The sequence below is a fragment of the Thunnus maccoyii genome, chromosome 2, assembly GCF_910596095.1.
Source record: "Thunnus maccoyii chromosome 2, fThuMac1.1, whole genome shotgun sequence".
In the NCBI taxonomy this organism is placed as follows: Eukaryota; Metazoa; Chordata; class Actinopteri; order Scombriformes; family Scombridae; genus Thunnus; species Thunnus maccoyii.
The window spans coordinates 34,604,795-34,617,737 of NC_056534.1; the positions used below are offsets into that span (position 1 = coordinate 34,604,795).

The 12,943-nt window shown below is 40.5% G+C and overlaps 1 protein-coding gene across 1 annotated transcript in view; it reads right to left on the reverse strand.

Moving 5' to 3' along the window:
* prkcaa (protein kinase C, alpha, a) overlaps positions 1–12,943 on the reverse strand; it is a 146,390-nt gene that overhangs the window by 21,354 nt on the left and 112,093 nt on the right. Inside the window, exon 14 of the mRNA XM_042434571.1 lies at positions 1,881–1,961. Within this exon, the coding sequence (XP_042290505.1) occupies positions 1,881–1,961 (81 nt within the window). The remainder of the gene's footprint in view (positions 1–1,880; positions 1,962–12,943) is intronic.

Below are 12,943 nucleotides of genomic sequence, written 5' to 3' on the forward strand. Positions count from 1 at the left end.
AAGTTTCACAGGAAGACCTTGCAGGGCAAATGGAGTGGATGACCCAGCTTTTTTCCCCCCTCCTCACTGGCTGGTTATCATCAGTAACCATAATGTGGGTGTTTTGACAGTCCATAAAATGAATTATTCGTCATTTCCACTCCACTGGCCCCTTCAACTAGAGATAGCCTGTCTACGTCATGCCCCCTTTACCTGATTTCACACACAGCAGAGAGATACAGAGGAAGGGAAAATCTGAATAAGTAAAAAACTTTTCTTAATTGTTTAAAAGACACTTGTTCGAAGTTAATTTGGGAATGAAAACATACCCATCTACATGTTTTGCTTTGCTGCGGAGGAGCTAGCTTTTGCATTTATCTCCACTTTGCTTTTGGCCTTTTGGAATAGGGGTCTCTAAAAAATTATCTTAATAAGTCATTTAGTGCTGAGTCCTGAAAACATGTTTTATTTAAACCTGAAAAGGAAATCTTCTGATGTGATGAGTGTTTTTTACTTTCTAAGCATTTTCAAATGAGAATTCTCTTGAAGCTATTTACATTAATAGTATAATTTAGAGATGAGTGATGACATTGTCAATGTAGCCATAATAATGTGGTGATAATATATGTTAAGAAGTTATCTCTCACATGCTTCGTTTCCACTATTTGCAACCACTAGAATGCGGTTTTAGGCTGATTTTGCACAGATTGGAGACACTGTAAAAAGCTATCGCTAGGCTAACCTTTAAACAAGTCATATTGTTCCTGTTTAAGCAACACGTGGAGCATCTTTGGCTTCCGGCTAATGCTACGCTAATTCAACAAACCTCAAAGAAAAACAGAAGAAAAATAAGCTTCTTTAAAAGGTCAATGTAGAAAATTGCAAAGAATCGAATCAATTTCCACACAAAAGCAGAGACTAAAGGGGCATAAAAGGCTCAGACAGACAGCCGCTCTGGTTGTAGGGTAGCATAGAGCCTGGGGAAGGGTGCCATGTTTTAAACGTGTTGCAACAAGATATGCTGCCAGTCTAGTGCCTTCATTTGTGCACAAGTTGAGCAAATTAGATATCTAACTTTTCTGCATCAAACGGCAACCTCCAAAATATATAAATGGGCTGTTTAACACTTAAGCTCACTGTTTTTTCAGGAATTTGAATGGTGTCTTGCTACACTACTCATATCTACCATAAGGAGACTGTATCCAGCCTACGTAGAACTGCAATCACAATCAAAGTCACCCAGCTCAGGCAGCGTGAGCAAAATCTTACATCTGTTTAACCAGATCCATTACTGAGACGGTGAAATGTTGATGAGTAAATAATACGAGCTGTGAATGTAATGTATGTAAAGAGATACCACTGGAATCCATGCTCCTCATACCACTTCATGATTGATCAATTAGCTGCTACTCTACATGATGACACACTTAAAAAAATCCGCAGTGAGGTTTTAGAGTACGCTGTAAGAATGTTACCGCTAATATGCTGAACACACACACACACACACACACACACACACACACACACACACACACACACACACACACACACACACACCGGTCAAACCTGAGTCAATAGTAAGCTCAGCTGACTGCTTGAAAGAAGGTGAGAGGTTACACCAACTCGGATATGCCCTATGATAGGAGGAAAATGGAGGTTATGTTTGTATATGTGTCAGTGTTTATTATAAGCACTGGTGGGAAGGTCTTACGGGAGAACCACCTGAGTACATTTAAGCTGCAGCACAACCTCGCTGCTAGGGGGACTTTTAATGCGGGTGTGAGTGATCTGTGAGAAACTCTGTGTCTGTGTAAAGTTGTCGGCATAATATGTAGAAGTTATTACATAAGCAAGTACCACTGTGTGTGTGTGTGTGTGTGTGTGTGTGTGTACACCATTACCTGTCCTGCCAGCATTTCATAGAGCAGCACTCCATATGCCCACCAGTCAACAGAGCGTCCATATGGCTGATATGCAATGATCTGCGGAGGAAGGGAGAGAAAAAAAATTCAGCGTAACTCAAATAATTAATCTTTATCTGAAAGTAGGGCGACGCAGGTAACAGTCAAACTATAGAGAATTATTTGGCTGACTAAATTGCCGTCGTAATGACCCATTTTAAAACAAGCAGAGAATGTTACACCGTTATATTTCCCTGCCTGGATTTCATAACTTTGAAGATGAATGAAGTTTCATAAAGCACATCATGATAAACTGACTCGAAACCAAAGACACTTGCCGTCCCACTGAACTAGATCACAGCATACATGTGACCACTTTGGATCTGTAGATTAAATATTAAGCTAATAACAGAATCTATGAATATTTCAGTACATTATTCATCCATTACATGTTTCACCGCTCGTCCTATAATACGTTGCCTCTGTCTGCGTTAGAAGTGCATATCTTTAGATCGCAGAGATATAGCACACAATGAAAGTCTTTCTGAAAGTAGCACACAGCAAATCTCCTCTTATGTTATATCCTTCATCAGGTCTCCCATAAAACGAAATGTAGGGGGTAAAGACTGTAATGTGTAAAATGTAGGTGCTCTTCTGTAAATCCATGACAGGATCATTTTAGAAAGCCTCTGCAAAACAGTCTAATGGCCTCTTTCCAGCATGGTTGCATATCTTTTCATGCACACTTGTCTCATTTTATGTGAATCTATGTGACACTGATATTGCAGCAGTTCAGCAGTCCTAAATGATCAAATTACTCAACGTAACAAATATTGACAGGAAGCCAGTATTTGGTGCATGGGAAGGGAATCAATCAATAAATCGTTTTACAAGACACAAGAGCTTCAAAGCTACGGCGGTTCTCGTAGAACGATGTGGCTGCAGCTGAACCTGAAAAACACAGTTCACACATTTTCACGCAGACGTGAGTTCAAGATGGGAGTAAACAGCATTTCAGCCACTGTGAGTAAAACTCTTGCTGACAAGTGTTTTGCGCATTTGAAAGGGCCATCTTGACATTCACACTTTGTTAACGTCCTTTTGTTCAAACGTTCAGAGGACTGACAACACCGTCTCTTGCCTGAGCTGGTGATTCTTGGTTAAAATGCTTATGTTTCATTTTGAGTTGTAAAGCCTTCTTGCAAAATGATCATTGATCTGGATTATATGGCTGCAATAAGTATTCCTGATGATTTGTGAGCCTCATTGAGCTTTACACATATAATGCTGTTGTGATAAAAATGTATGATGTCTGTAGCTTATATGGCCTTTTAAACAATATATGCAACAAATATTTCTTATCAGTATGTCATTGACCAGTATTAGCAATACCAATGTAAGAATAAAAATCCTAATATCTCATGTCTAATATCATTACTCATAATACAGTCGGACAGTTTTATTGCAGGTACATCTACATTCAAACGCAGTAACACAGACAGAAACAAAAAAAGGGATAAAGACATGGAAAGAATTTCAACAAAAAGAGCATATAATCCCCCACTGAACAGCCGAGGAAAGCTCTTTCGACTGTGACATCTTCTCTGGCCACAAAAGGATTTCCTGTGGGTTGGTGCTTTCACCCTCTCTGACCCTGTTCACACCAATCTGAAGACGCACGTATTTACACTTCACACACACCTATACATCTAACCTTTTCTCTGGAACTTCTTCTGCCATATAACAGCAGTTGATGCTGCCATATGCCTATAAGCAATTCAGGCTTATGTACAGTACAGCACACACGTGCGTATGTTAACACCACGCATTCATGCAGGCATGCACGCAAGACAAATGCGGAGCAGTATAGTGAGACACACACACACAAACAACTTTAGGTGTGCAGCGGAAACCCTCTATGCTCTATGACCTTTGCTGAGTAATATCTGATCTCTGCAGCCCACGGACACTCCTCCAGCTCTTTAACGCACACACACAAAAACACACATGCAGCTACACAACATATGCGTGAATGCACACACACTTACATATGAAACAAACACACCAGAACGCACAGAAATATAGCACGCACACACTCATGCGTATATATTTAGGTGTCTGAAAGGTCCTCTATCTCTCTATAACCTTCCCTGATTAATATCTGACCTCTGCCTGATCCACAGGAGCCCAAATACACACACAAACACACACACACACAGGCGGACAAACACACCTCCAGCTCTGCACTACACTGTCATGATGCTGTCCTGAGGGGTGGTGGGAGCCAGCTGGACACGCACTACATCCACGTGTTTACCCACAGACACAGAGGCAAGCATGCGCACAAACTTGCATGCACACATATTAATGTATCTTTGAATGTCACCGTAACTGTGAGAATTATAGTAACAGAGAGCAGTCGTCGAACAGATACATCATGTAACAGGCTGATCAATTCTTACCAATACAATTCAATTCAGTTTCAATTCAGTTTTATTCATATGGCGCCAAATCACAACAAAAGTCATCTCAGGGAACTTTTCATACGGAGCAGGTCTAGACCATACATACAGACCATAAAAACAAAAAAAATGTCTGCTATACTTTCTATATAACCATACACTACCTATGTCTAATGCATGTCTGTCATGCAAAAATGTTTAAAGTGTAAAATGGCTATAAATTACTCTGACAAATAGATTTCACACTCTCAACTATCAAGTTTGGAACTTAACTGAAAAGAGGCTTCATTAGACCACCGACTACATATTTACAGTCATGTCATTATTTTTCAGTGGTCATTTCATATGAGAAAGCCTCTTATCACAATGCCTCTACCCTTGACCCAAATGGACATGTTGTATGAACTTTAACTGGTCAGTTACATGTCAACAACACACAAACCTTGCATAACCTTTCACACGGTCACCTAACACTTAAAAGCCCCTCTTGCAAAGCCCCTAAACGTGACCTCTCTACAGACCACAAAGATGAGGGTTGTTTTACTCGTCCTGCTCGGCTGCTGCCTGTCTGAGGCTAACGTCCTGGGACAGAGGTTCACTGCTATCACATATACTCAGGATGACCCTGCAGGAGGAGATAGCTTCACTCTGCTCAGAGAGATGATGGCTGTTTTGGATGAACAAAGAAATGAGCTGCAACGTACCAAACTTCAGCTTCAGAAAGTACACGGTATGTGCTGAAGGTGGTGGGAAAGTGGATGAAGGATGCAGCGTCTTCTGTGTTTTAACTTCACATAATTTGTGTAATTAACAGAACAGATGACCGTGCTGACAGTCAGAGACAGCCTGATGGAGGAAATATGGAAACAAGTGGAAGCACTGAAGAAAGGCTACACAGGTAAAACATTTTTTACCTGTTTCGTTTCCATATGATGGTTTTATTGGGGGTTTTTTTCAAATACGTTTATATAACTATAGTTTCTGGTTGTCTTAAATTTTTAAGTCAGCTTTTTAGGATGTTTTTTTTAATCACTGCATAAATTTGTTTCACATTTCATTATTTCAATTCTGCAAAAAAGACCACGAGGCCAGACTGAGAGTCAGTGAGATGCAGGAAGAGGAGCAGAGGAAGCAGGTACGGCAAGTCGTACGGCAGTACACAGGTAATGTAACGCTATCCACGATATGAAATGTAAGATCAAACCCTTCTAAAAATACTTATAATCAGAGCAGGAGTACCTGATGAGATAAAGAGGCAGCAAGAGAGCTGAGTTGACGCTTGAGTTGACTCCTCACTCTTAACACTCTCCCACAATGGCTGCAAGCTGTGTATTCAGTTTGCTATCCATCAATCTATTTTTAGTCACCCTAGCAGCACGGTTCTATGGATTCAAGATCCCCTGAGGATGAATTTTGCTGACTTTTCCCTAATATTTCCTCTAGCGCCATTAGGAGGCTGACCTTTTTGTTTTTTTAGAGACTCATGTTCTCTACAGGATGAATTGTGATAACTTTGGTGATCCCTAAACTTTTTTAGCCATTAGCTTGGCTGTAGAGTCTGAGTCTTGTAGAACTTGTTTGTTTCCTTTTGTAATCATCTTTCTCTCATCCTCGTTGAGCAGAACTGGAGGCCAGATTGAACGCCAGTGATCTGGAGGGCCAAAGCAGACGAGTGGAGCAACTCCACAAAGAAAGTAAAGGTGATACAACAAACAAGTGAATTATTAACGAGCAAAGCAAAGCAGTTTTCTTCTCATCTCAGCTCATCTAATTTCACCTCATGATTTATATTTGACTGAATGGTGGAAGTCGTGCAGTATTCATACCTTCATTTTTTACCACACAGAGCTGAACGCCGGACTGACAGAGCTGGGAAATAAGCTTGGAGACGCAAAGGCAGAAATGAAGGTACTGCAGACTGCTGATGAAGGTAAATGAACAACATTCATACTGTGTGATTATGTACATCAGTATGTATAAAATATATGCTGAATGAAGGTTAGAGGGACGAGTTTTTGCTTTTCAAAAATGAACGTGTGGTGGAATTATCTGTGTGATTAATCATTTCATGTTTTTATTACTCCATGTAATGACCAGATCTGCAGGCCAGACTGAACGCCAGCAATGTTCAGGCAGAGACGCAAAAAACCCTGGTGGCAGAATTACAGATTGAAATTAAAGGTACACTAACGCAAATCAGATATTATCGCATTAGCGCAATCACATTGTGAGTAAATAAGTGAACAACTCAAAGCCAACAGACTGCTGATCAAGATAAATTAATAATAATGTATTTTCTTTCCTCATTTTAACTGTCAGAGTTTGAGTCCAGACTGGAGTCCAGCGAGAGTCTAAAGGAGCAGCTGAATGTCTGGATTAAAAACACAGAGACAGAGGTGGAAGCACTGAAGACTGTTGATCGAGGTCGAGATATTAAGAGGAAGAATAATAAGTCAAATCCTTGTTATAATACTTATAATACTACTTATATAACATGTGATCACTTCAGCATCTATCTCTACTCCTCATACATTAGCTGCAACCTGTATGTATCATTAAAGCTCTGCATGTTATCGATCAATCGATTTCTTATTTGTTTGTTTGTTTTATGTTTTGTCTCCTCACTGAGCAGAGCTGGAGGCCAGACTGAACAGCGGTGATTTGGAGGGACAAAACAGACGAGTGGAACAACTACAGAAGGAAAGCAAAGGTAATACGATGAAAAACGATTATTAATGCCTTGTAAAGTAGATTTCTTCTAACCTCAGCTGATCTAATCTCATCTCATGATTTATATTTGACTGAATGGAAAAGCATATAGTGTTTATTCGCTCATGTTTTTACAAATAGAGCTGAACATCAGACTGACAAAGTTGGGGAGTAAGTTTGGAGATGTGGACACAGACGTTAAGGCGCTGCAGACGGCTGATCTAGGTAAATGAACGGCATCTTCACCACATGATTACCTACATCAATAAACCATATATATATATATATATATATATATATATATATATAATAAATTATAAATGGTAATGGAGGATTGCTGTTTGAATTTAGGTTTTTGAGGAGTAAAACTTTGTAATAAGGCTCACGACGACAATAAAGGAATGCCTGTAACGCGGATGCTGTATAGTACTCCAGTTTTGTCATGATAATCTGTATTTGCCTGATTGATGACTTGAAGTTTTCCAATAGATCTGGCAGCCAGACTGGGAGTCACTGAGATCCTGAGCGAGGAGCTGAAGATCAAGACTGAAGACACAGAGAGGGAGGTGAAAGCTCTGATGACGGCGGATCGAGGTAGCCCTTCTGGTGTTGAAAATGATATTTAATTGTGAATGGGTAATGAGTTCATTAGGAGTATGTTTCTCATTACCGTGATTTAAATTAGACATAACGGCTGAATTCATCCTCATCTCTTTGACTAGAGCTGAAGTCCAGAGTAGAAGCCAGTGAAGACCTGGCAAAGCAAATGAACACACACCTCGGAGTGACAGAAAATAAAGTGGAGGCACTGGAGGAAAGAAATGAAGGTCATAAATAAATAAATAAAACAATCAGTATATACTGTAGCTACTATTAATCATTTAATAACAGGTACGCTACTATAAACCAATAATGTGTTTTATCTAATCTTTGAATTCACATCTCAATCTCCTCTACTAATCCTGCAGCATTAGAGATTAGACTGAACGCCGCTGAGATTCTCGGCCAGGAGACGAACATAAAGCTTGAAAAAACAGAAGCTGACACGGAGGCACTTAAAAAAGCCGATCAAGGCGAGCAAACTATTATTGATCCATTGCAAATTTCTCAAAGTGCTCATATTTTTGTATAGACGGCACAATATCAGGTTTTAAACGTTATTATTTAGTAATAATTGCGTTAATAGCTACCGTAGCAGTGTGTAGTTGAGTATATTATATTGTGCTGTTGCATTTTCATTACAGAGTTAGAGGCCAAACTGGAAACAAACCAAGTTATACAAGAGGTCTTGAAGAATAAGGTTGAGCAAACAGCTGCAGCAGTGGAAGAGGTGAAGACAACAATGACTGAAGGTAAATAAGCAATGACAGCAATATAGGAAGGCTACTTTTTATTGTAGCTCCACTTTCTCCTTCCAGACAATAAAACAACAGTAAAATGTAAACATAAAAATATTAATTGAGGAAAAAAAAAAAATATATATATATATATATATTTAACATTCTCAATCATGATCATTTCTTTGTCAGATAAAGTCGCCTTCTCAGCTGCACTTGAAGAGAACCAAACGCACATCGGGCCATTTGACACTGAGACCACTCTTGTCTACAAGAAAGTAATCACCAACATTGGTGACAGCTACGATCCCGCGACAGGTAACGTATTGTAGTAACCATCTTGTGTGATCATTGAATTTATTTATGTTGAAGGACAGCTTCCTCATCTTTCACATGTGGGTCCAATGCCACATACATGCACTCAGCACAGTTCCACAAATGGCGATTGCATGTTAATATAACAATGCAGTGATACTTCCCTTTTAGCCAGTCTTGTCACACTGTGTTGTTGCTTTGTGCCTTTTTGAGAATTCTATAATGAAGTGAAGACTCTCCCTACATCATTTATCATCTAGTGTGAATAACATTATTATTAAAATGTCTTATCATCCTTCTCTGAACTCCCTCCTCAGGAGTCTTTACAGCTCCGGTCAGCGGAGTTTACCACTTCACCCTATACTCCCACGCTAACGGAGGAAACCCTGGTTTTCTATTGCTGTACAAGAACGGCGAGGTTGTTGTGGGCACCGCAGAACACCCGACTGCCTCTGACGTCACAGATAACGGTTCTAACGGAGTAGTGTTGCATCTCCAGAAAGGAGACCAGGTTGATGTGCACATGGAGGCCAGGTCCTGGGTCTGGGCTGACAGCGATCGCAACCTCTGCACCTTCACTGGTTTCCTGCTGTACAGTATGCCCAGCGATGTTCCCAAAACCATCCTGTAACTTGATTAGTGCAATTTGAATTTCATGACTTGCATACAGTCATGCAAATAAAGTAAACGAAATAGATAATTTCATTTGAGTTTCATACTGTTTCTTCGCATGCAATCAATGATCCATAATATTTCAATTTAGATTGAAAATTAGCTCACATTAATTTATTCAAAGCTTTTATTATGATGTGTTTCTGATTTATGATCATTTTCTCAGTTGAATCTGAATCTTTGCTGTATATCTTTATAAAACATGAAAGTCACAACAACTGTGCACATCTGCTTAGCATGCAGCTAACGTATCAGTAACACTCCTTCAGCGAATGTGTAGAGCTCCTACAGATGAAACAGAATGAGAACGAGACCGTGACCCGGAGTGACAGCATGCTATTAAAGCGAACACATACATGAGAAAATGTGTTTAAGGCTCCACATCCTTCACGTGAAATTGAACACGCCGCTTCAGGAAGGTGAGAAGTGTTAAGCCTTAATCCTCGGCTTTCCTCAGCTCTTTAGTGAGAATGCGGAAGGATGGAGAAGGGAGAAGCCCCTTTCCTTTATCTTGCTTCTATGTTTTTAATTAGCTTGTGGGTCAAAGACTCCTTGGTGAGGGAAACCTTCGGGTGAAATCCCTGGGCACGCCTGTTCAAATCCCGCTTCCTCCAGGAATCATGACGACCTTCAGTCTGACCTGACAGCTGCCAACAAATTAGCGACGCACTCTGAAGATTTGTTTTCACATAAGATTTGCAGTGCCACTGTTGAAATATTTCAATATGTATGAGAGGGAATAAGTCTTTATGCTTTATGACAGCAAAACAGATATATCAGGCACAGATCAGACACTGTACAATACAACACAATATACTAAAACAACACCTTTGGGCAGCTCAGACATGCCACATCTGTAATGAGCAGAGACAGGCTGTTTAATACTCTACTGTTCTGCTGAGAGGAAACAGTTTTACCATGACAGGGTGAACTAGGCCAATGCTAGACAGCGACTCATTGAAGACCTACTGTAACATGGCATATTTGTTTCGCTGTGTCGCTGAGAATTGACCTCACGGTCTCTCTAGCGAAACCGTGTGCAATGAGGAATTTAAGAATGGAAAGCATGTAGACACATCAGGTCAATGTAGCAAGGAGATCTGCAGCCCCAAGTCGCTTTGTGTCACGGGAATGAAAACAGAGAGGAAAAGAGACAGAAAGAGGCACAGAGAGAGAGAAAGAGAGAGAACTGGGAGTATGGAAGGAAGAGAGTCAGATGCCATGAAAACAAAATAATGAGATAACACATTTTTCTTTTCTTAAGCTTTAAACACTAAAAGTTTCAATTATTATCGTATATGTAAAACAAATAGAGAAAACCAACAAGTCCTCCAAATCAAACAACCACATACGTCGTTTGACCAGAACGACACATAGGAGCGTTTTCTAATCTGGCACCCCTAGTGGCAGTAATTGGCAGTACAACATCATCTGTCTGTGCTTTTGAGAAGCCAGTACAAATCACTGTTAAATAAAAATAATGATGTTTTATGATGTGACAACGCTACGGTTAAGGTTTGGTTAGTTGGTCATGCTTTGGGTTAAAATGGTTACTTTGTTAAGGTTAGAAACGTGGTTTGGGTTAAAGTTAGTACTTCCTTAAAGTTAGGTGACCTTAAGGGATGATCGTTGTTGCAGTTACACTTAGGGTTAGGTTAGGGTTAGGGTTAGGGTAATAGCCTCCATTCACCCCACCTCCTCCATATGAGGAAGTTTGTCGACATACAGTATATCTACGTCATCTGAACTGCACCACTGCTCCGGGTCATAATTACTATGGCTGCAAGATGGCATCTGTCACTGAAACATAACTATATTATCTATGTCGTTTTTGGCCAATGGACCTTTTATGCCAGGTGACTGTGGCTGAGGAGGTAAAACTAATCAAAAGGTCGGTGGTTCGATCCCTGACTCCTCTTGTCTGCATAATGAGCTGTCCTTGGGGAAGATACTGAACCCCACATTGCTCCCAACGGTTGCGCCAACACCCGGCGTGGTAGCTTGCTACCATCATTGTGTGTGTGAATGCCATTTGCTTGGCACAAATGCTTCAACAACAGAAGTTTTGGTTTTGACTAAAATCTCAATAACTATTGGAAGGGTTTCATGGTCCCCAGAAAATGAATCCTAACGACTTAGATGATCCATTAACTTTTCCTCCGGCGCCACCAGCAGGTCAAAGTTGTGAAATATCTTATTTATATGTGGACTGACACAAAATTTGGCAAAGACCTTTATGGCTCCCAGATAATTAACCCTAATAGTTTTGATGATTCCCTGAAGTGTCATCTAAATCCAAGAAGGTTGAAGAACAAGAAGGTTGACATTTTTGGTTTAGAGTGAAAAGCCTTGACTTGACATTTGGTGACATTCATTATCCCCACAGGATAGATTGTACTAACTTTGGTGACCCCCCTTGTTCAGCATCTGTTGCATTTGTATAATACTTTGGTTTATGACCAAATACCTGCTAATATGCTATCATTTTCACTAAAGGTAGACAGGGGAGGAAAAAAAAGGCAAAGAGGACAATTAGAGTTCAGCAAAAAGCAACTGCTAAGATCAGTTTCAGGCCATCCTGCAGAATGCTGTGCTAACGTGACGCTGCTGTGACTCGCTGCCCTTGCCACCCATCTGCAACAACACCAGTGGACATTTACAGTTTCAGGCATGGTGACCTTCGTGCTCTGAACCAGCATGTTGAACCTAGATATTCAGTTATATACTTATTTATTATGTACAGAGACGTATGTTTGTTTTGCTGCTTGCGTGAGGCTTATAAATGCATAAAGTGCTCTCTCCTTCGGCCAGGTTTCAAGTGAGGGAAATAGACAAGTATGACCTGTGCCTGACATTCCCTGCTCTCATCCTGTTTTCTTTTTTACTTAATAGTATGTAAGCCTCTGGCCAGCAGTGCTTTGCTGATTCACTGCACCACACACGTGTGCGTATGTGCCAGTAACAGAAGGTGGGAAGGAGAGAGAGAGAGATTTTCTTTGTGTACATGAATCTTTATATGCAGTTTAAGAATGATTCTGAATACATTTGCAAAATATGTTTTATATGCCCTAATATGTGGGTGTATCCATGTTTATTTGTGTACCTGTGCTTGTGGTTTGAACAGTCTGCGTTAGTGTGTTTGTATGTGTTTGTGTGTGGGCATGGCCGTTGCTGCAGACATCTCTCCCCCCGTTAGGCTTAATGCTACATGACAGTTCTGGATCAGACTGCTAGCTATTCAAGGCTACTCTCCTCACACACACACACACACACAGATGCAAATGCACACACATACCCATGCAAACACACACGAGCACCAACCTCTACTCCTGTAACCCTTATCCTCCATACGGAGAGAGATGAAAATCAAGTCAGTGTGGTTTGAACACTACATCGTACAACGCCGCCCTTATGACCAACACTGTTACAGGGGTGCTACATGAATATCTGCCTTGCTGCTGTCATCGGATCCCTCTGAGGATAGTGTGTGCTGTGGAGCAGATACAGTGTTCATCAGGCCATGCTTTAGTGGTCTGTTTTTGAAAGCATTTCTCAGCGCTGTATGCGC